The sequence below is a fragment of the Martes martes genome (assembly GCF_963455335.1).
Source record: "Martes martes genome assembly, chromosome: 1".
NCBI lineage: Eukaryota > Metazoa > Chordata > Mammalia > Carnivora > Mustelidae > Martes > Martes martes.
Window position 1 is genome coordinate 123,184,740 of NC_137888.1, and position 24,436 is coordinate 123,209,175.

The following is a 24,436-nucleotide window of genomic DNA, read 5'->3' on the forward strand; positions in this document are numbered from 1 at the left end:
AGGGATAGAGTAGAGGGAGAAGCAGACTCCCCAGTGATCGGGAGCCTGATGCAGGATTCAGTCCCTGGATCCTGGGATCGTGACCTGAGCTGAAGGTAGACACTTAACTGACTGAGCCACCCAGGCACCCTAAAGATTTTTTTTTTTTTGTAAGATTTTATTTATTTATTTGACAGAGAGAGAGATCACAAGTAGGCAGAGAGGCAGGCAGAGAGAGAGGAAGGGAAGCAGGCTCCCTGCTGAGCAGAGAGCCTGATGCGGGGCTCAATCCCAGGACCCTGAGATCATGACCTGAGCCGAAGGCAGTGGCTTAATCCACTGAGCCACCCAGGAACCCCAAAGATTTTATTTTGAAGATTTTATTTCTTTATTTGACAGACAGAGATCACAAGTAGGCAGAGAGGCAGGCAGAGAGAGAGGAAGGGAAGCAGGCTCCCTGTTGAGCAGAGAGCCTGATGCGGGGCTCGATTCAGGACCCTGGGATCATGATCTGAGCCGAAGGCAGAGGCTTTAACCCACTGAGCCACTCAGGCGCCCCCAAAGATTTTATTTTTAAGTAATTGCTACACTCAGTGTGGGGCTCAAACTCACGACCCCTAGATCAAGAGTCAGACACTCTTCCAACTGAAGCCAGATACTTCAATTTTGTTTAATTTCTTACTGTTCATTGCTAGTATATACAGAGAAATTGAATTTCCACCTTTTTCTATTGTAAATTATACTTAACATAAACTTTACCATTTAAAAGTATACACTTCAGTGGCATTAAGTGCATTCATGTTGTGCATCTGTCCTTACCATCCATCTACAGAACTTTTTTCATCTTCCCAAACTGAAACTCCACCCTTTTTAAACAGTAACTCTTCATTCTTTGCTCTCTGCAACTCTTGGCAACTACCATTCTACTTCCTGTCTTGTTATTTGACTATTGTAGATACCTTGTCTCATATAAGTGGAATCATACAATATTTGTCCTTCTGTGACTGACTGACTTCATTTTAGCAAAATGTCTTCAATATTTATCCATGTTGTAGCGTGTGTTGGAATTTCCTTTCTTTTTAAAGCCAAATAACATTATTTTGTGTACATATACCATATTTCACTTATCCATTCATCCATCAATAGACACTTAGATTGTTTTCACCTTTGGCTATTGTGAATAAAACTGCTATGAACATGGGTATACAAATGGCTATTCAAGTCCCTGGCTTCAGTTCTTTTGGGTATATATCCAGAAGTGGGATTTGTTGGTCATATGGTAATTTTATGTTTAATATTTTTGAGGAACTGCAGTATATTTTCTGGAGTTGCTGCACCATTTGACATTTCCACGAGCAATGTACTAAAGTTTCAATTTCTCCACATCCCTACTGACACTTGTTATTTTTTATTTTGTTGTGTTTTCAATACTAATAGTCCTAATGGGTGTGAAGAGTTATCTCATTCTAGTGGTTTTTTTTTTTTTTTTAAGATTTTATTTATTTATTTATTTGACAGACAGAGATCACAAGTAGGCAGAGAGGCAGGCAGAGAGAGAGGAGGAAGCAGGTTCCCTGCTGAGCAGAGAGCCCAATGCAGGGCTCGATCCCAGGACCCTGGAATCATGACCTGAGCTAGAGGCAGAGGCTTTAACCCACTGAGCCACCCAGGCACCCCTCATTCTGGTTTGATTTGCATCTTTCTAATACTCAGTGATGTTGAGCATTCTTTCAGATGCTTGTTGGTCATTTGTGTATGTTCTTTAGAGAAATGTCTATGCAAGTCCTTTCCTTGTTTTTTAATTGGATTTTGTTTTAGAGTTCTTTATTCTGGATACTGACTCCTTATCATATGTATTATTTGAAAATAGTTTCTCTCTTACTGTGGGTTGTCCTTTTACTCTGTTGATAGTGTCCTTTGATGCACAAGTGTTTTAAATTTGGATCAAGTCCAATTTGTCTATTTTTTTCCTCTTGCTTATGCTTTTTGTGTCCTATCCAAGAAATGATTGCTAAATCCAGTGTCATGAAACTTTTGTCTTATGCTTTCTTCTAAGAGTTTTCAAGTTTTATTTCATATATTTAGATCTTTGATCCATTTTATTTTTTTTTTTTAAGAATTTATTTATTTATTTGACAGACAGAGATCACAAGTAGGCAGAGAGGCAGGCAGAGAGAAAGAGGAGGAAGCAGGCTCCCCATGGAGCAGAGAGCCCGATGTGGGGCTCCATCCCAGGACCCTGGGATCATGACCTGAGTTGAAGGCAGAGGCTTTATTTAACCCAGTGAGCCGCCCAGGTGCCCCAGATCTTTGATCCATTTTAAATTAATTTTTTGTAATACGGTGTTAGGTAAGGGTCCAACTTAATTCTTTTGCATGTAGATACCCGGTTTTCCCAACATTATTTGTTGAACAAAGCCTGTTCTTTTCCTATTGAATGGTCTTGGTAGCCTTGATGAAAATAGTGTGATCATATATCCACAGGATTATTTTCGAGCTCTCTGTTCTACTCCATTAGTATATACATCTGTCTATTTCAGTATTACACTGTTTTGATTACTGTAGTTTTGTAGTAAGCTTTGAAATCAGGAAGTATGAGAGCTTTAACTTTGTTCCTATTCAAGATTGTTTTTACGACAGATTTTTCTATGTCCACAAAAAAAAGTTATTGGGATTTTGGTAGGACTCTCATTGAATCTGTAGATCACTTTGGGTAATATTGACCTCTTAACAATATTAAGTCTTCCTGCCTGTGAACACAGAGTCTTTCCATTCATTTGTGCCTTATTTACTTTCCTTCAGCAGCCTTTTGTAATTTTCGGTGTATAAGTCTCTTGACTCCTTGGTTTATTTCTATTTTATTCTTTTTGATGCTTTCTAAGCGCAATAAAAAAAAAAGATTTATTTACTTATTTTGAGAGAGAGAGAGAGTGAAGGGGGTAGGGGCAGAGGGAGAGAGAGAATCTCAAGCAGACTCTTGTTGAGCATGGAGCCCAACATGGGGTTTGATCCCTTAATCCTGAGGTCATGACCTGAGCTGAAATCAGGAGTTGGACGTTTAACTGCTTGAGCCACCCAGGTGTCCCTGGAATTGTTTTCTTAATTTCCCTTTTGGATTGTTCATTGTTAGTGTATAGAAATGCAATTCATTTTTCTGTGTTGGCTTCGTATCCTACTACTTTGCTGAATTCACTCATTAGTTCTCACAGTTTTTTTGTTGATGTTTTTTGTTTTTGTTTTTTGTTTTGCTTTGTTTTTTGTTTGTGGACATTTTAGGTTTTCTGCATATAAGACCATATCATCTGCAAACATAATTTTACTTCTTTTCAAAATGGATGCCTTTTATTTCTTTTTCTTGGCTGATTAGTCTGATTAGGACTTCCAGTATTATGTGGAATAGCAAGTGCAGGCATCTTTACCTTGTTTCTGATCTTAGAGGAAAAGCTTTCATTCTTTCTCTACTGAGTATGAGGTTCACTGTGGGTTTTTTGTAAATGGCTTTTATTATGTTTAGATTGTTTGCTTTTATTCCTAGTTTGTTGAGCGTTTTTTTCATGAAAGGTATTGGATTTTGTCAAATGCTTTTTCTGTATCAATTGAGATGATCATGTGCTTTTTCTTCATTCTGTTAATGTGTACTACATTGATTTTTCGTAGTTTTTTAAAAAAGATTTTATTTATTCATTTGAAAGAGCAGGGGGAGAAGGAGAAGCAGACTCCCGGCTGAGCTGGGAGCCTGACATGAGGCTTGATCCCAGGACCTAGAAATCATGACTTGAGCCAGAGGCAAATGCTTAACCATCTGAGCCACCCAGGCACCCCTGTTTTTCATATGTTGAGTCATTCTTGCATTCCAAGAATAAATCTCACTTGGTCCTGGTGTACAGTCCTTTTAATATGCTGCTGGATTTGGTTTGCTAGTATTTTGTTAGGGATTATCTGCATTAGAGTTTATAAGGGATATTGTTTTGTGGTTCTTTTGTATTGGGTTGTCTGGCTTGGTATCAGGGTAATGTTGGCTTCATAGAATAACTTAGGAGAGATACGGCTGATTCTTGTATATTGCTCTTATACCTGCAACCTTGCAAAACTAAATTATTCTGGTTTTATGGCTAATGTATAGTTACAGGTAGAACAGGGACCCACATCACTTGGCTGTACAGCAAATACCTGGCTTCCAAGTTGGGGCTGAGGCAGATGATCACTGGTTACTGGGAGTTGTTATGATATGAGAAGCCGAGTCCCCTTTTCCCCTTGAGGTTATCTAAGTCTCAGTAACTTGACACTATGGGCAGGTGAACATGTGCTTAGACAAGGCATTCTCTTCTAAAAATAGTATGTCTTAGTTATATGGAGATTAGATGGAGATGGGGTTTCTCACTGAACTTAATAAAAAGTGTATTAATAACAACAATGATGGTGCTCTTGATAATGAGCTTTCAAGGGACATTGAAGGATTGAAGCTAGGGAATAAAGGAAAAACCAGGCCAGTGATATTTCATTGAAGACCAGAGAGTGTCCAAGATTTATATTCCTTATATTTATATAAGGAATATAAATTTATGTAAATATTTATGTAAATTTGTATATAAATATATATTTATAATATATAATTTATTTATTCCTTATAAATCTTGGGGTATATATTATTTCTTAATAATAAATCCTCATTAGGGAGTTACTCTGAGTTTACTGTCTTCCATATTGCATGATTGCCTAAGTTGATCAAGCCATCTGAAATCCTGAATTATCATTGATCACTTAAGAATCTGAATTTTAGGGGCGCCTGGGTGGCTCAGTGGGTTAAGCCTCTGCCTTCGGCTCGGGTCATGATCTCAGGGTCCTGGGATCGAGCCCCGCATCGGGCTCTCTGCTCAGCAGAGAGCCTGCTTCCTCCCCCCTCTCTCTCTGTGCCTGCCTCTCTGCCTACTTGTGACCTCTGTCTGTCAAATAAATGAATAAAATCTTAAAAAAAAAAAATTAAGTGATAGTTGCATATAACACCCAGTGCTCATCACCACATGTGCCCTTCTTAATGCCCATCATCCGGTTTCCCCATTCCCCAACCCTTCTCCCCTCTGAAACCCTCAGTTTGTTTCTAAATCTTGTTTCTTTTTAACATTCTTAAAATCCCTTCCTGATTATTATTTTCATCTAAACCTATACACGAAATTATGTCAGTTTTATGGAGTTCCTTTGCTTATTATAAAAGCTTGAATGCATGTGATTAATTATAAACTAATTTTTCCTATTTTACATTGTATTTTTTGTGTTTATGGCTTATTAATGTTCCTGGAGCTTGCACCCATTTAAAAACAGTTCTTGAAGTTCTTGACTGAAGCATCCCAATAGAAACTGTGAAGACAGCTTTTTGTACAATATTGTTAGGACACCATGTCCTAGATGTACATATCATAATTATATTTTTTTGAAAAATTTCTTACAGGCAAAATGTCAACATTATAAGAAAAAACGAATGGAACAACAAGAGACTATTGCTTCTTTGCAAAAGGATATCTATAGATTAACAAAGGAGGAGGAAGAGCGCATTGTCACTCAAAACAGAGTGTTTGCTTATCTCTGCAAAAGAGTTCCTCATACCATCTTGGATCGACAGTAATGTTTCCTACATAAATTGATATGTAGATTCATTATCAGTTTTTAAAACAGATTTTTTCTTGGGAATGGTTATATCTCTTATAAACTGGATGAGTCTTATTTAACATATAATAATAGTTGACCAGAATTACTGCTAACAATAAGTCTACTTTATGAAATTTAAATCTCTTTACAATTATCTTTGACATTAATAGTATTTTCTAGAATGCAGATACAGTGTTCTAAAATATCTTGAAATATTCCTTTGTATGTTTGTGTCACCAAATTAATGTTCAGTTAAGCTGGTTTCAATTTGTTTTCAATATTTAGGGATTGCTTTTTTATTTTCCATTTACTTTTGAGTATGTAAGACATTGATACAATTCCAAAGTCGAAACTAATTATTTATATTCAGAAAAGTTGTGTTTTCATTTCTGTCCCCTTGGCTCTATTCCTTACCTTCCATTACAGGTAATTTTAAATGTTTAGTTTTATTTTTATCAAATACAAGCAGTATGGATATTATATTCATATTTTCCCTTTTTGTATAAAAAGTAGCACCATGTTTTTTTCACTTAATAGTATAAGCTAATTACATTCTAAGCAAGTATTTACATAGTAGGACTGGGGATCTTTACTAACTAGGTATTTCTGTTTTATTATAAAAATAAATGAGGTCTCATAGAAACTAAAAACAAGATTATAGATTTTGATAATTATTTAAGAAAGATTACACACGTAATTTTCATCTTTTTGAAGGAAGAACAAGGACAAAAATCTAAAAATTACAATTAAAATACCATAAAAATAGAGATAGGTGTGAATAAATTTCAAAAAGAGAGAAGCAGAGGGGAAAATATAAGAGTAAAGAAGAACAAAAAGAAGAAAAAGGAGAGACAATTACAGTGGGATAAATAGGAGAGTAAGAGAGATGGAGGAAGGGGAATGAAAACAAGTATAAAACCAGCCAATCTGAGTGAGTCAGACAGTGCGTAAAAGAGAAGCATTGAGAGAACTTATCATGTACCATATGAAGTCAAGCTAATTTAGGTGTGAATTCGTCTGATGACCTAGAGATTCTCTATTTGATTTTTTTTTTTTTAAGAGTTTATTTATTCACTTGACAGACGGAGATCACAAGTAGGCAGAGAGGCAGGCAGAGAGAGAAGGGGGGAAGCAGGCTCCCCACCGAGCAGAGAGCCCAATGCAGGGCTCGATCCCAGGATCCTAGAATCATGACCTGAGCCGAAGGCAGAGGCCTTAACCCACTGAGCCAGCCAGGCGCCCCTCTCTATTTGATTTTTAGTAAAGCTGATTTTCAGTTTGAGACACAGAACTTAAAAATTGTGAATTAACGTTATTAGAAATACATGAGTTGTAACCACTGCAGCTATTGTTAAAAGTTACAAAGGCACTGGGAAAAACAATATAAACATACACAGATGAGTAAAACCATGTTTCCTGCCATATATGGATCTGATAGTCTAACTGAGTAGATAGACACATACTGAGGCAAGTAAAATACAAGGCAGATAGTGATATGTGCTAGGTTATCTTCTGCTTTCTAGGTTGCTGGGCATGACAGAAGGGGAGATTCATTTCCTTTGAGGGATATGGGGATGACCAAAAAGTCTTCATGAAGGAGATAACTTATAAACTAGATTATTAGGAACTATAGAATTTTAGTAGGCAGAGGTGAGGGAAAGGTATTTTAGTTAGAGAAGTATAGTGGCAGGAAAACTGAATATATTTGAGAATAGTCCAAGTAGTGAAAGACTTTTGGAACATAGGGTGCACATGATGATGATGGTAAGTGTTTTAGGAGATGATATGGAAAGAAAGGTGTGCTGGAACTTTGAAGGGCTTAACCTACAGGCTGAAGAGTTTGGGTTCTGCTTATTATCTACCAGCAACCGCCCCCCCCCCGAATTTCTTTCTTTCTTTTTTTTTTTTTTTAAAGATTTTATTTATTTATTTGACACACAGAGAAAGGTCACAAGTAGGCAGAGAGGCAGGCGGGGGTGGGGGTGGGAAGCAGGATCCCCGCTGAGCAGAGAGCCCAACTCGGGACTCAATCCCAGGACCCCGAGATCATAACCTGAGCTAAAGGCAGAGGCCTAACCCACTGAGCCACCCAGGCGATTTCTGATTGAAATAAAAAACCCAGAGACAGAAAGACAAATTAATAATCACTTGTAATAGCCAAGATTGGAGATTGCAAAGGCCTGCATTAGGTAGGGCCAAAAGAAAGGAGAGCTATTGGAAAGATAGACAGGAATTGTTGGGACTAACTGGCTGTAGATCCTGAAAGAAGGACAGAAGTCAAAGATAGCCAGATTTCAAGCTAGGTTTGGGGAATAGGGTTGGAAGATGAATTCATTTACGGACATGTGCTTAGGCACCTTTGTCAGCCATGCAGAGATATCAGGCCAGCAGTTAGAAGGGCCAAACTCCAGAGAACTTCCAAATTTCAGATAAAGGAAGAAAGTAGGCAGAAGAGAAGTTAACGTTTGGATGTCAGGATAACTAAGGAACAAAAGTATTTCAGGAAGGAGGTGATAAGAAGTGTTACATGCTTCCTCATCAGTGTTTGCCTTCTCACTGTCTTGCTCAGAATTCCCAGTGTGACACACAATTAAGTCCTCTCTAAAAGTTTATTGAAGGTATCCAGTAACAGAATGAATGAAGTTTGCTGTGAAGGAAAAGATAGAGATGAAATGGTAGTGTAAGGCAGGGGGGAGTAAGGGGGGAGGGTTTGTGAAGGATATAAAGGAAATTAAAGGATTTTAATTTAATATAAAGGAAATTAAAGCATTTTTACAGGATAATATGAGAGCTTTATGTGTTGAGATGAAGAAAGAATAATCCAGAAAGTTGACATATTTAAAGCACAATTGGTTGAATTAGCTCTGAAAAAAAGAATTAAGTTTCCCAAGATGGGGAAATAGTATAAATTCATACTTTAAGAAGAATAACATGTGAAAACATAGTGTTATTTTTTCCTTTGAGGATTTTTTAAAATTACAAAAGCAGTACCTGTTTATAAAAGTTCAAACAGTACAAAGGTGTGTAAAGTAAAATATATCTGCTTACCCCTCCTAATTTCCATATTCCAGAGATAATCACTTTTAATAGTTTGGTTTGTATCTTTCCTAGTGTTTAACAACAGGAGTGCCATTGGCATTTTGGGTGGGATGGTTCATTGTGTAGTATATCTGTCAGTTTGTTGACAAATTTTTAGCATCCTGCGCCCTCCCTAACCAGTCAATGTGACAACTAAGATTTTCCCTTAGGTTAATGTTACTATTCCCTAGTTAGGAACTCACGGAGTTTTTATTCAATACAAATACAACTTCACATACATTTATTTCTTTTCAAAACAAAAATGGAGAGGCACCTGGGTAGCTCAGTTGGTTAAGCAACTGCCTTTGGCTTGGGTCGGGATCCCAGGGTCTTAAGCTCGAGCCCCACATTGAGCCCCAGGGAGCCTGCTTCTCTCTCTCTATCTCTGCAGGTCCCCCTGCTTATGCTCACTCACTCTGTCAAATAAATACATAAAATCTTTTTTTTTTTTTTTAAAGATTTTTGTTTATTTATTTGACAGACAGAGATCACAAGCAGGCAGAGAGGCAGGCAGAGAGAGAAGGAGGGGAAGCAGGCTCCCTGCTGAGCAGAGAGCCCGATGCGGGGCTCGATCCCAGGACCCTGGGATCATGACCTGAGCCGAAGGCAGAGGCTTTAACCCACTGAGCCACCCAGGCGCCCCGATACATAAAATATTTTTAAAAAATGGAGTAATACTCTACATTTGGCTCTGCAACATTACTTTTCTTCCTTATAATTTTTATTAGGATGTACAAATTTACGTACTTTATTACTTCTATGCTTCATTGTTTTCCAGAGAGTGGATGTGTCATTATTTATTTTACTTTACTCTTATTGAATAACATTTAGAATGTTTCTGGGTTTTCACTCTTGTAAATAATGGTGCGGTGAACAACTTTGTTCATTTTGAGTTACAAGTTTGAGAAAATATTTCTGTGGGAGCAGTTGCTAGAGATAGAACTGCTGGGACAAAGGAGATATTCATTTAATATATTGATAAAATGTTAGTGATTATTTTAAAATCTATACTTCAAAATTTAAAAATATATGGCTTAGTATAATACTTCTGACAAAAATCACTTAAATTTTTTTATTAACTTACTAAATAACATTTATCCTTTATTGCTGTAATTTGAAATTATATAAAGAGAACAGTATAGTAAATGATCCAATATCACATTTTAAAAATTTGGTTTCTCTTCTGTTTTCTAGGTTGCTTTGCCTAATTGATTACTATGAATGTAAAATTAGGAAATTGCATAAACAAAGGTAAGACTAATCCTGTTTAAAATTTTTTAAGTTAATTACCCAGTCATGAATCACACCAAAAGTTTTTATAGTCCTCTGAAACTTTAACTATGCTTTGGAAATCTACCTAATACATAACTATGAATTTTTTTTTATAACGATTTTGAAGAGTGTTTTACTTTTTATGTTAAAATGTATTGTTGCATTTATTTTAAAATATTTATATTTAATAACGAAATGTATTGTTGCATTTATTTTAAAATATTTGTCACAGCATTATAATTTGTTCTACTGTTGTCATTTAGCTACTGGGCAGTTACTAAGTATATCCACGGAGTGCATAGGATTATACTAGCTGCCTACGGAAGTGCAACATAATTAAAGATAATAGTCTTTGACCTAAAATAACTGAGGGATATCTAAGGCCAAATAATCTAAACTACTTTCAGGTCATTAAAACAGCTCTTTTGTTTCATTGTTTATAGATGGGATAATTCTTTTAACAAAATTTTTTTTTAAAGACTTTATTTATTTATTTGACAGAGATCACAAGTAGGCAGTCAGGCAGAGAGAGAGGAGGAAGCAGGCTCCCTGCTGAGTAGAGAGCCCGATGCGGGACTCGATCCCAGGACCCTGGGATCATGACCTGAGCCGAAAGCAGAGGCTTTAACCCACTGAGCCACCCAGGTTCCCAACAGATATTTTTGGGCACCTACCTCATGCTATGTTGTTTTAGGTACTTAGGATACCATAATAAACTATGCAGATAAATTCCCCACTTTCGTCAGGTGTACATTCTTGTATTCTCTCCCCTAGAGTAGTGACTTTCCAGAAACACAGCAGGACCAGTGGCAGAGCTGTGCCAGTTGCTGATCCCTTGTAGCACCTTGGGGACTCTAAAAACAAAACAAAACAAAACAAAACAAAAAAAAAAACAACCAACCAACAAAAAATCAGAATATTGGGGAGAAAGAAGTGAAAAAGGGAGAAGGGAAGACAAGAAGAGAACAACTATTGATAGAGCAGTTCCTTGTTTCATTCTGTTCAGAAAGTAGCAATCTATCAAGTAACTTCAGAGACCTCCTGATTTCCAAATGAAACTGTGTCTTTTAGATGATAGGCATGGTATTAGATTCTATAGAGATAAGACAAAGTTTTGGATATGGTTCTTCCCTTCTAAGATTTTACAATCTAGTAAGGGAGATAAAATGTAAACACATTAATAATTAAGAAAAATAATAAATTGAAAACACTAATACACATAATGTCATTATAGTGTAATTATTAAAAATTGTGCAGACAGTATAGGTAGGAGTTTAGAACAAGAACAAACAGTTTTGGATGGAGTGAACAGAGAAGCCTTTACAAAGCAGATGAGGGTTTGCTTGAGCTTGAAAGGTAAGTAAAATTTGGGAAAGTAGGAAGACAAAAAAGGTAGTCATTTTAGTCTTTGAATGCTATGAGCAAAAGTACGTAGATATAAAAGTATAGAATTTTTTTATGGCACTGCAATTAAACCAGTTTGGCTGGAGTTCAGGGGATTTGTTGGTATGTTATAGATAGATGTAATCTATAGAGAGCAGTTTGACCAAGTAGGCTGTAAATGAATGAGAAGGCAATCATTTGCCTTGGAAAGAAGAAGGCACTTTTTCCTTTAATACAGAAAAACTGGGTGATGAGGTTATAGATATGTAGATTAGTCAGCATTCTTAAGAGAAACAGAACCAATAGGATATACATTTCTATAGATAGAAAAAATTTAATATAAAGGAATTGGTTTACGTGATTGTGAGGTAGGCCTGCAGGCTAGAGAACCAGGGAAGAGTTCCTTTTTGTGGGTCTTAGTGTTTGTTCTTAAGGCCTTTAATTGCATGAGGCCTACTCACATTAGGAAAGGTTCTCCTTTACTTAAAGTCTGTTGATTTAAATGTTAATCATGTCTAAAAAATACCTTATAGCAATAATTAGACTGGTGTTTGAACAGCAAGGCACCATAGCCTAGCCAACTTGACACTAAAACGGATAGTCATAGTATGTAAGAGTAAAGAGAAGGAAAATGAAGAATTTAATCGCTTGAGAGGTTGCAAACTTAAGCTTACACAATCAAGAAAATAATGAAAGTGAGTGAAGCAGGCTAGGTGAGGACTGTGGCAAATTGGACAGCTGTATACCATCTGTCTGAAGTGGTCCATTATTACACATTCTAGCCAGTTGATACCTTGTAAGAATGTGAGTTCAGTGTGGCTAGATTTGCTTGTTTTTTGAGATTTATAAATAAGATTTTTAATATTCACAATTAACTTACTGATGTTAAAAATATTGTATGGTCCACAGGGAACAAACTGTTGGTTGTCAGGGAGAAGGGGAATGGGAGATGGCCATAATGGGTGAGGAGAGAGGGAGATGAGACTTCCAGTTATGGAATGAGTAAGTCATGTGAATAATAGGGAAGGCGTAGGGAATATAGTCAATGACATTGTAATAGTGTATGATGATAGAAGGTAGCTACACTTGTGAGCATAAATTTACAGAGAAGCTGAATCACTGTGTTATACACCTGAAACTAATATAACACTGTATTGTCAACTGTAGTCATAAAATTTAAAAAAGAAAAAGCAAAAATATTATATGGTCCAAACTGAATATCAGTTGCAACCTTTGGGCCATGTCTGTAGTAGATTCTAATTTAGATTTAGGTGTTTGCAAACTATTCTGTAATGGGCCAGACAGTGAATATTATAGACATTTTAGGCTGTATAGTCTCACAACTCTTCAGCCCTCCTCTTGTAGCACAAAGCCAGCCACAGGTGATATGTAAATGAATTGGCAGGGCTGTATTCTGTAAAACTCTAATTACAAAAATCCACAGCCTGCATGTAGCCCACAGGCAGCAGCTTGCTGATTGCTGACTTGATACATGATGAGGGTTTGGGATTTTTAGTAAGAGAAGATTTAGCATAGCCATCATTTGAAATCTGTCATGTGGGGTATAGTATAAGAAGTTGCTTCTGAGGTGCAAACTGGGGTTCTCTGGCTAGTAATGATAGAAGGATTGAGTCCATTTTGGGGAGTGTTGAATTTAGTTATCAAGAATTTGTAGTAAAAATCCAGGGTTGAGTAATGAGAAGCTTGGTGGAAAGGAATTCCCTTTTCACTTAGCAATCCTGTCATCATTGAGCTGAAGTGAGATAGTTTGGCTTATAAAAACCTTGCTCAGGCCAGATATTTGGCTTGAATGTCTCTCATTAAGGGAGAAGGAGATAGGAAGAAAATTGGAGCTGCAGTATAAATAATCCTACAGATGAAAAAATAAGAAGTCATTTATACTTTGCTGCGATGAAAATTCTCCAAAGGGGAGGATTTTTCAGGTTCGTTGACTTTATAGACTCCAATAGTCTCCTTTCTAAGAGTATGAACTTGATAGATTGTAGCAACTTCAAGGTGGATTTTGAGATCTATAAATAGGGTATTATTATCACCTGAAGGAGCAGGAGTAGTGTAAAAAGAAATAATTGTTAAGTATTACATTATTGAAGAAAAGGAGATGAAAGAGTTGAGAGATAAAAGAGCTGAAACAGAGAAAATGAGGGATTTGCCTACATAGGATTCACAAGAAACACAGGAGACGGAGGTATGTACCTGTAGAGCTAGGGGAGCAAGACCAAGGGAAGAAGACCGATGGGACAGGGCCTCTTGCCAGAGGCAAAAGCCCCTGCTTAACATGGATTTATCAAGCACAGTGTTGTCTGAAGTTTTTCTCACTATGAAACACAAATATTGCTGTTTGTATACCACATTGGGGTATATACAGAGCTGCAATTGGAAGCACCTGGTTCAAGAACTCTGATGACCCTAAGCCCTGCCCAGTTGTCCTGAGGCCTGAGGAGAATGAGTATCTTGCCATAGCTATAACCCTTTTGCACAGCACACCTATGGTACACACTATTTGGGGGCTCTAATTTAGGGCACAGGTTTGGGGAAACTTCCAGAGGGACTTGGGAAGGGAGTTTCTGAATACTATAAACTGATATTACTTTGTGTCTCTACACATGAGCAAACTCGGAAAGGAAAGGAAGCAGCAATCAAGGCACTAGAAATGTCAATACATGGGTTAACCAATTGGAAGTCTTAGAAAACTGCAAAATGTGCTATAATCTCTGAAAAAGAGGGAAAGTACCTTTTCATATGATGGGTTTTCAGCTATGTAACTTTACTTATTTTTTTTTTTTTACCCAGTGTTATTACATCAATATAGATTACATGAAAAATATTGCTAGTTATTTCTGTTACTATTTCCCTGACTTGGTGGATATGATTGAAGAGCCAAGGAAAGTAACATAGGAATGAAACCTATTAGGCTCACATTTTCTTCTGAGATGTCAGAGACACTTGAAAAATTAACAAAGGGAAAATGGTTCTGTAGTGAATTAGTAGTTAGGTGAAGCTCCCTTGTTTAATTCTATCTTTCTCTTGAGATAGAAATTTAAAAAATGGTCTTGGATAATGGAAGCAGATGATTTTTGAAGTTCACTTCTGACTTCCTAGACATGAGTGCTTTAATATCTTTTATTTACTTTTAACACCAGTCCTGTGAGGTAGATGTGATAGATACTTCTCTGACAGAAGACAAATTCAGAGAGATTGACCTATTCAAATAACGTTGGGTTAACGGTGTCAAGTCTTGAATTAGGACTATTAAATATGTTGCCTCATCCACTCATACTCTCTATTTTTTTTTTGTATAGGTTTTTTGGTGACCTAAAAGTACTAGAAAGTAAAAACAGTATGCTTTGTTTCTTTATTCATTCAAGAAGTGTTTTTTTCACCCCCTTTATACCCCATACTCTTCTAGGCAGTAAGATGCAATGGTAAACAAAACAAAGTTTTGGTCCACATGGATCTTATGTTTTAATTAAAGGTGATAGTGAACTGTACTGTACTGTGAAATGTACTGTAATACTGGGTAGTAGTACGTTCTAATACCATTCTCTCTGAGAACAAGTAAGAAATTTGGCTTAAATTTTAATTCATGTTTAGGTTATCAAACACTTATTGGGTTGATTTTTGTTAGCTGTATTTTTTCCTTTGAAGATAGATTTTTCATAAGTACACATTGTGTATCTTTTCACAGGCAATATAAAGAAAATGAAAGTCTGTCAGAAGAAGAAAAAGACTACAGAAGTTTGGATGCCTCACCAACTTATAAAGGCCTTCTAATGGTATGGGGACTACTTGACTAATAATTACTTTTTTATATAAAGTAAAATAATAATCTAGGAAAGTTAACTATTTTTCTATGAAATGTGTTGAAGTCATTACAGAATCAACTCAAGGAATCGAAATCCAAGATTGATGCACTTTTAAGTGAAAAGCTGAATCTCCAAAAAGATTTAGAAACCAGGTCAGAGAAACTTTAGTAATTTTTATTTAACTTTTGGAAAGTAAACACATACTGGAATTTGGGGTGTTAAATGAATCTTTCGAGCTCCTTTACCATGAAACTAATCTTAGAAATGTCATACTTTTTTACACTCATTTTAGTTAGTTGTATCTCATATGATGGAATGAACAAGAACACATGTAGGTAGGCAAGAGAAGTGAGAACATAGGAGCCCACATGGAAAAGATAAAACTGGGTAGGAATGCAGAATAGATTCAGATTTATATCAGCAGGTTTCCTATTCCCCAATTTCTTTAGAATGTCTTAATATCTTACCTCTGTGTCATGAGAGGAAAAGAAAACTAAAAAGTTTAAATGTCATACAAAAAGGTATATTTATATATAGCATGCCACCACAAAAGGATGATGTTCTGCATGTTGGCAGGGAATAACAAGGGATGAACGTTGTTAAGATTTTCTTCATTTGACAAATGTTTGTTGAATACCTCTTACAAGTTAGACACTGTCCTAAGCTCGGTTATAATGACCAAAATAAATAACTTGTTCTCATAAGGATTATATTTAAATGGAGAGGAAACTGATACCTGAAGTAGAAGCCATTTATATAAATTTTTTAAAAATCTACTACATAATGTGTAAGTTTATGTCTATATAAATACATAGCAAAAATTTTAAACCATGCATGGGGATAATGAGCAGTGAATTTGGGATAGTGGTTACCTAAACGGGGACACACATGGAGTTTTAACTGTATGTATAATGTTTCAGTTAAAATTTGAAACAAATCTGTCAATATTTAACTTTGGTGAAGCTGAGTAGTGGGTACACCATTATTTATTTTACTATTCTCTCTTCTTGTCTGTACATTTGAAATATTTCACTATAAAAACAAGCAACAGATTAACAACAAACAAAATGGGTAAAAGTTTTGAACAGGAAATACATGGAAGGAGAAATTCAGTGGCCAGTAGACACCTCACTGGCAGTCATGGAATATTTTAAGATTTTTAATGAGCATATTTGTGACAAGTAACATGGTATACCTTATTTATTAAATATATTTATAGTTTTATTCAATAAACTGAATGCGCTCAATGTGATTTATTTTCTACAGGCCCACACAGCATGAATTAAGACTTTATAAACAACAGGTGAAGAAACTGGAGAAAGCCCTTAAGAAAAACATCAAGTAATTATATTTTACCAAAGTTATAGATTCATTATGGTTTAGTATTTTATTATTTTTATTACCTGTAAGTTTACTTCATGCTTTCCTCATAGTGGCCTTTGTTTGAAATTACTAGACTGATGGGGGAAAATGACATAAAAGGTGTTTCTGGTTCTAGACTTTAAAAACAATTTCTACTGTGTTGGATTTGGCTATATATTTATCTTAAGAACAAAAAAAGGCATTTATCTGATGTAGTAAGGGCAAAGATTTTAACTAGAAAATTGTCTTTGGAAACCATAGTGGAATTGCAACTGAATCATTGAAATTAGACATGACAAGCCCCCAATTTTTCTTGGTGCTAGTTGTGACCTGAATAATACACACAGCCTCATCACACTTTAAAAGTACTAGAATGAATGCAGTGAGCCATTCACAGCCATTCACATTCATATAAAAGTACTTACTTGTACTTTTCTTGATTTTGAAAGGCACAGTCTCAGAGGAGTTTGAAAAAGTTGGTCCTAAATAGTGGTAGTATTTTCTGAAGATTATCCAGGTGTACTCTTTCATTTAAAGGAGTAGGACCAGAAGAGGTAGTGTAGGGAGCACTGGGAGGAAATTTTTTTGAAAACTATATTAGTTAATATATGCATTAGGTGTATTATGTCAGTTGTATTAGCATAAGTTGTTTCCGTTTTCATTGACAACTATGTTTCTTCCTTCCCATGGCAACACATGCCACAGTGAAAGGCAAATATTCTGGACATCCAAGGATTAACATACTGAGTTAAATTAAAATAGTATAGAAAGAGAACCAAAAAAGAAAAGAGAAATGGAAGGTTCGGAAAGGTTGCATTCATTAGTTCACTTAATATTTTTCCCTTCCTACTTATTCCTTAATATTTTGGGTACCTTTAGTACTTCCTACTATTTGCTTGGCATTTTGGGTACTGAAATTGCGTGATAAGCCAAATAGAAATGGTCCCTGCCCTCATGGAGATTACATGAGGGGAGAAGGACAATGAAAAAAATAAGACCATTCTGATGTAGTGTAAGTACTAAGTGTGAAATAGTATGAGAGTTGCTATTGTGTGAGTTTGGACAAGAGGTGACATGGTCACAAGGGGCAGTAGTGGCAGAGGTGAGAAGTCTTTGGAATATTGGAGGTAGAGCTGATAGGACTTGGTGATGGATTGGATATAGCAGCTCAGGGGAGGAAAAGTCAAGATTCCTCTAAGTTTTAATCCTGAATAACTAGATAGTTCTTTTTTTTTTTTTTTTAAAGATTTTATTTATTTGACAGACAGAGATCACAAGTAGGCAGAGAGGCAGGCAGAGAGAGGAGGAAGCAGGCTCCATGCTGAGCAGAGAGCCCAATGTGGGGCTCGATCCCAGAACCCTGGAATCATGACCTGAGCCGAAGGCAGAGGCTTTAACCCACTGAGCCACCCAGGCGCCCCAACTAGATAGTTCTTTATGTCCAAATGAGATAGGAAAATTGGTTGAGAAGCTATTGGGAAAAGGAGGATGTAGGGAGGTAAAAAGAGGAGGTGTAGATAGATGTTATATGTGGCTATATGAAGGTATTCATAAGGAAATGAAGGCCTAAAGAAACAGTTAAGCCTAGTTAAGCCTGAACCTTCTTACACTACTTTTGTTGAAGAGTGGGAAGTTGTAGAAAAACATGATAGGACAAAAGGGCATGAGCTAAGTATACTGGGGGGAACTCAGATGCTTTCTTGGAGTTCCTCTGTCTGCAGAGATAAAAATGCTCCTTTAGGTGTATTGGAGGGCCCCTATTACATGAGGGTCTTAAGATCTGCTTCAGGAGAGGAGGAGGTCAGAGAGCCTCTCCTGTGCCTGCCATGTCTCAAAGTCCTTTGGCTTAAAACATTTCATATGTCAAATGGCATGTTGTGGAGTGGCATGTCCTGATCCTCTTCAAAGGGATTTTACTCACCTCAAGGCAAATATATTAGTGAAGACACACACACACATATACGTATGTGCACTTATGTATACATAGAGTAGTCAATCTTCATTATTCACAGATTTCATATTTGTGAACTTGCCTACCTGCTAAAATTTATTTTTAACCCTCAAATAAGTTGTTGTAGCACTTTCATGATCATGAGAGGACATGCCCACCATATACATTTCCTGCTGTTGAACAAGGTGATGCTCTGTCCTCTTGTTTCAGTTCTTTTAACTCTGAACAAGCATCCTTATTGTTGTCATAGTGCCACTTTTTTGCTTGTTTCTTTGCATTTTTGCACTTTTTTTGGTGATTTTTTCATGATGGCCACTAAGCATAGTGTTGATGTGCTATCTAGTGTCCTTTCCTGGGTGGGAAGAAGGCTGTGATGTGGCTTATAGAGAAAATACATGTGCTAGATAAACGTCATTTAGGCATGAGTTATAGTGCTGTTAGTTTTGAGTTCAATGTTAATGAATAACAATATCAAACAAGGTGTTTTTAAACATGGAAACACATAAAACAAGTTTATATATTGATCAGTTGAGGGAAGTGTCACCAGCTGCATGTAGGAAACCAACTCTGTATTAACCCTGGGAGCAATGGCTCAGTCTTTGCTAATTCAGTGTTTATGGTGACTTTATAGAACATAACTACCACAAATAACAAGAATTGACTGTATATGTCTTTGTTGTTCATTTTGGGTTGTCTTTAGATTGACTTTTCACGATTAGCCTTTAAAATTATGATTTAGAATTAATCCCTACTGTATTTTTCTGTTGAATTTTGAAGAAATTAATTGTGCTTTAGAAATTTAAATTTGGAATTTAAAAAATTAATAATTTTTTTTTTTTAGGTTTGGAAGTTTTGTAGAATCTAGATGTGAAACAGGGAATTAGGAATGTTAGATAAATTGCCTACATCACCCAGATGGTATGTGGAAGAACTTGGAAAGAAATTAGATCTGTACCCAGTCATTCTGACTCCAAAGCTCAAACTCTTAGTCATCATACTAATTAGAACCAACAAAACACCTGATGAAAAACATTTTTTTAAGGTAAAATTTCTCAAATTTTTATTTTCTGCAATGGCAGAGACAAAATATTTTTTAAAGAACTACTGTGTTCTCTTTAAAGAATGTAAATGTTAGAGAATTCAAGAACTAAATGTTGGGCAAATAATTAAAAATAAAATATTCTGTCAGTCCAGTGAATCCTCTCCATATATGTAGAAAAAAAGTTTATTACTGATTAACATTCAGCCAGACTGTGATGTACATTATAGGCAGTCTGCTGAAGAGATTACAAAGCCAGAAAGAAATCTCATTCTTTTATATAGCCAGGCATGTACAATCGATTACATATATTGTACGTGAATTTTGTCTTTATCCTAAGGAAAAATAAAGCTTCCCATGTTTTTTATGATAAACAGCAAGGTACAACCTAGAGCCAGGAGCCTAGACTAAATTGCCTCAGAGACAGGGAGATATCTACATTTCAAAAATGTGGTTCAAAGCCTCCTACAAAGAAAGACATTCCTGGGATGTAAACTTGGCAAGAGGCTTATTTAAATCTTAGAAAAATTTACATACTTCTCAAAGACATAGAGAAAGGATTTACAACTACAAGTTTTCCAAAGAAAATGCTACAAGAAGAGGAGGGAAAAGGCTCTCTCTCTCTCACTTAGAACCCGAGAGAATCCATTTTTTTTCCTTTAGATTTGTTCCCTTTCCACCAACCACCTTCACTATCAAATGAGTCTATTTGACATGGAAAAAATGGACTTTCTTGTTTGAATTAATGTACAAACAGGTTGATTATAAAACTCGGTTATTAGGAGGTGATCAATAGGTCTGCCAGTTAAAGATAAAGGTATTACACTAATCTCATTTAATTTCAGTGATATTTATATTTGGTAGGCAAAAAGAGAATCATAATCCTGTCACTCTAGTGTTGAGTTGATGTATGGTGAGGTGGTTAGGACAGTGAACCAAACTGAAATGAACAATCAAGGCTTTATTCACTTACTACAACAGTATAAGCAGCCAAAAAGTATTCCATTTTTAGTATTCCATTTTTCTTTGTGGAATGGCACCAGGGAAGGTTCAGTGAATGACATGCAGCACTGGTAGGAGGAAACATCTCACTGCCTAGGAGCCCTGCACAAAAGACTTTTGCTGTTTCATGGGCCTAGTGTGGGCCTGAGAGTGGAAAATACTGAGTCAGAGTGGAGAAAAGTAGGTTAGTTAAGACTGCCCCCACCCCATAAGGAGAAGTGGCAAGTACCTCAGTCAGGGTCACCCCAATAAAGAGGCCTTAGGATGGAGGCACCTGGACTAGTAATGCTGGCCTGGGAGTTGCAAGGAAAGGGAGGGATAAAGGGGGCTGAGTTCTCGACAGCAACTCCCTCCAGAGAGTGCAGTGCATAGACTGTATTCCAAGTCTGATGTAGGAAAGCAACTTTCCCCCATGAGGCTTTCTAGGCAAAGCCTTTCTAATCATCTGGTTTGGGCCTGAAAGGTAACGTGTGGGATTTTGACCTGGACCTAGACTGCTTTTCTAAAGAAACACTTGCCTTCAGAGTTGTAGCATTGGAGTTGATAGATTGAAGGGAACCACCCTTCTTTTCATCCTAATCATATAAAAAGCCCTAGGAATGTGGAGAAAAAGATTCAAGGAATACACAACTTTGAGAGGCTCACGTTGGTGGGTATATATGTGTTTTGTATCTTTGTGGCAAAATAAGTGGTGTTTTTTTTAAGATTTTTTATTCATTTGGCAGAGAGAGCAAGAGAGCACAAGCATGGGGGGCAGCAGAGGGAGAGAGAGAAGCAGGCTTTCCACTGAGTAGGGAGCCTTATGTGGGCAATGTGGGACCTGACCCCAGGACCCTGGGATTATGACCTGAGCTGAAGGCAGACACTTAGCCAACTGAGCCACCCAGGTGCCCCAATAAGCAGGATTTTTTAAAAAGATTTTATTTATTTATTTGACAGAGATCACAAGTAGGCAGAGAGGCAGGCAGAAGAGGTAGGGGGAAGCAGGCTCCCTGCCAACCAGAGAACCTGATGCGGGGCTCTGTCCCAGGACCCTGAGATCATGACCTGAGCTGAAGGCAGAGGCTTAGCTCACTGAGCCACCCAGGCGCTCCTAGCAGGATTTTTAAAAACAAAATTGGCATTCCATCTTCCAACTTGTTCCTCATCTCCAGAATGGAGTCATCATGAAACATGGAAAGGCTTCATCAGACACAGTTAAAAGCTATAAAATATCTGCATAGAAATATCTTATGGCGTTGTCTATAGAAAACAGGAGACTGGGGCGCCTGCGTGGCTCAGTGGGTTAAAGCCTCTGCCTTTGATCTTGGGATCAAGCCCCACATCAGGCTCTCTGCTCCACAGGGAGCCTGCTTCCTCCTCTCTCTCTCTCTGCCTGCCTCTCTGCCTACTTGTGATCTGTCTGTCAAATAAATAAATAAAATCTTAAAAAAAAGAAAGAAAGAAAGAAAGAAAACAGGAGACTGCACAGCGTATTTTAAACTGAAAGTACCAATTTGCTGGGTCTCCCAGACTTCACAGAGAAACACAGCTATTGCTCCTGGCTACATGGAATAAATATGCATTAAGTATGTAAAGAATCCTTTAGCTACTCTTAGGGGATTTTTATGGCCTTTAGGCCCTACTCACTGCTCTGGAGACAACAGAACAACCCTAACATATTTCTGAGTACAGCCTATACTGCTAAAACACATTTCTAAAACATCAATGAAATCATATGCAATTGAGAAATTAGGGAATGATTAGTAATGTAAAATAGACATTACATTGTTCACATGATTTTTCCTAGGTACAAGGAATTAGAATAGCAGTAGTATTACAGCTTTCAGCAAGGGGAAAACCTTTGTTAGTACATAGGCAACTGCCCTTTCAGTTCTATTTTAAGAAAGTTTAAAATGAGAGGCTGCACTCAGGGGTCCCTCTTTGACCCTCACCATTAGACTCCAGGCTGGAGGCAAGTTGCCCTTCTTCCCTTACCTGTTTTAACCTCAGCTTCTTCAGCCTGGAGTTGGATCCATTTCCATCTTCGCAGTCTTGGCATTCTCAAGCCAATATTTCTGCTCTGTGGTCTGTGCATTTTTAATATCCCCTGAGGCAACCTATAGACATACTAGGGCTATCTAACTTACCTCCTGAGGGACTGCCAGTGGTTGTTCTCTGGTTACAAGCTGCACCATTTTATGTAGACTGATTTCTAACACTGCTTTTCTCCTGAGCTCTGTTATTTTTACCTGTGTGGTTTTGCAGAATACAAAGTTTTCAGGAATATTGGGCTTTGGCTGATATTTATTGTGAGACCAGGCAAACCAAAGGTCAATATCCCATGAGTCCCTAGCTTTCACTAATCCTCATCTTCTGTAAACTTAGAAGAACAATGAGATTAAATGTATACATGTTGTCAACCAAGAAGGAATTGACTGAAAATTTAAACAAACAGATACTAATCTGGGCAATTAGAATTGCAATCTGGGAGGCAGATTCAGGTAGAAACCTGAATTGTGTTTTGAGGGAAACAGAGAGGAGGCAGAATTATAAAGGTAAAAGGTAATGGGTGCCATTCTCATTTAGGTCCTCTGTGCAGAACTGTTTGAAACTAGGTTAACTGGTTTGAATTAATTTAATATGCATATGAAGTATTGAAACTGGCCAAAATACAAATCTCATTGGTTCCTTTTGAAGTATAGAATGTGAACAATTTAGATGTTGTGGTGAGGAGGAAGTTAGATCCAGACACAGCTAGCTGAAAAAAATTTTTTCTAATTATTTTATTAACATGTAATATATTATTTGCCCCAGGGGTATAGGTCTGTGAATCGTCAGGCTTACGCACTTCATAGCACTCACCATAGCACATACCCTCCCCAATGTCCATAAGCCAACCACCCTCTCCATACCTCCAACCCCCGGCAACCCTCAGTTTGTTTTGTGAGATTAAGAGTATCTTATGGTTTGTCTCCCTCCCGATCCCATCTTGTTTTATTTTTTCCTCCCAAACCCCCCACTCTGCCTCTCACCTTCCTCATATCAGGGAGATCATATGTTAATTGCCTTTCTCTGATTGACTTATTTTGCTCAGCATAATACCCTCTAGTTCCATCCACGTCATTGCAAATGGCAAGATTTCATTTCTTTTGATGGCTGCATAGTATTCCATGGTATATATATACCACATCTTCTTTATCCATTCATCTGTTGATGGGCATCTAGGTTCTTTCCATAGTTTGGCTATTGTGGACATTGCTGCTATAAACATTCGGGTGCATGTGCCCCTTCGGAGCACCACGTTTGTATCTTTAGGGTAAATACCCAGTAGTGTGATTGCTGGGTCATAGGGTAGCTCTATTTTCAACTTTTTGAGGAACCTCCATGCTGTTTTCCAGAGTGGTTCCAGCTTGCATTCCCACCAACAGTATAGGAGCGTTCCCCTTTCTCCACATCCTCGCCAGCATCTGTCGTTTCCTGACTTGTTAATTTTAGCCATTATGACTGGAGTGAAGTGGTATCTCATTGTGATTTTGATTTGTATTTCCCTGATACCGAGTGATGTGGAGCACTTTTTCATGTGTCTCTTGGCCATCTGGATGTCTTCTTTGCAGAAATGTCTGTTCATGTCCTCTGCCCATCTCTTGATTGGATGACTTGTTCTTTGGGTGTTGAGTTTGATAAGTTCTTTATAGATTTTGGATACTAGATCTGATATGTCATTTGCAAGTATCTTCTCCCATTCTGTCAGTTGAGGCTGAAAATTTTTTAAAATTTAGTTTCTTCCTATGAGGATATGCATTAAATCCTCCTCCTGAATGGCCTCCTTACCTTATTCTAAGAGACTCTTAGCTAGGTTTGCTCACTCCATTTTGAAATCTTCTTTTACAGTGTTAAGTGCTTAAAAGAGTTCTTCATAGA

The 24,436-nt window shown here is 37.1% G+C and overlaps 1 protein-coding gene across 7 annotated transcripts in view; it reads left to right on the forward strand.

Moving 5' to 3' along the window:
- CEP70 (centrosomal protein 70) overlaps positions 1-24,436 on the forward strand; it is a 100,112-nt gene that overhangs the window by 39,343 nt on the left and 36,333 nt on the right. For all 7 annotated transcript variants that reach the window (XM_080798012.1, XM_080798014.1, XM_080798018.1 and 4 more), the window contains 5 exons: positions 5,426-5,595; positions 9,895-9,951; positions 15,062-15,149; positions 15,243-15,331; positions 16,446-16,520. In XM_080798012.1, coding sequence (XP_080654138.1) covers positions 5,426-5,595; positions 9,895-9,951; positions 15,062-15,149; positions 15,243-15,331; positions 16,446-16,520 — 479 coding nt within the window. The remainder of the gene's footprint in view (positions 1-5,425; positions 5,596-9,894; positions 9,952-15,061; positions 15,150-15,242; positions 15,332-16,445; positions 16,521-24,436) is intronic.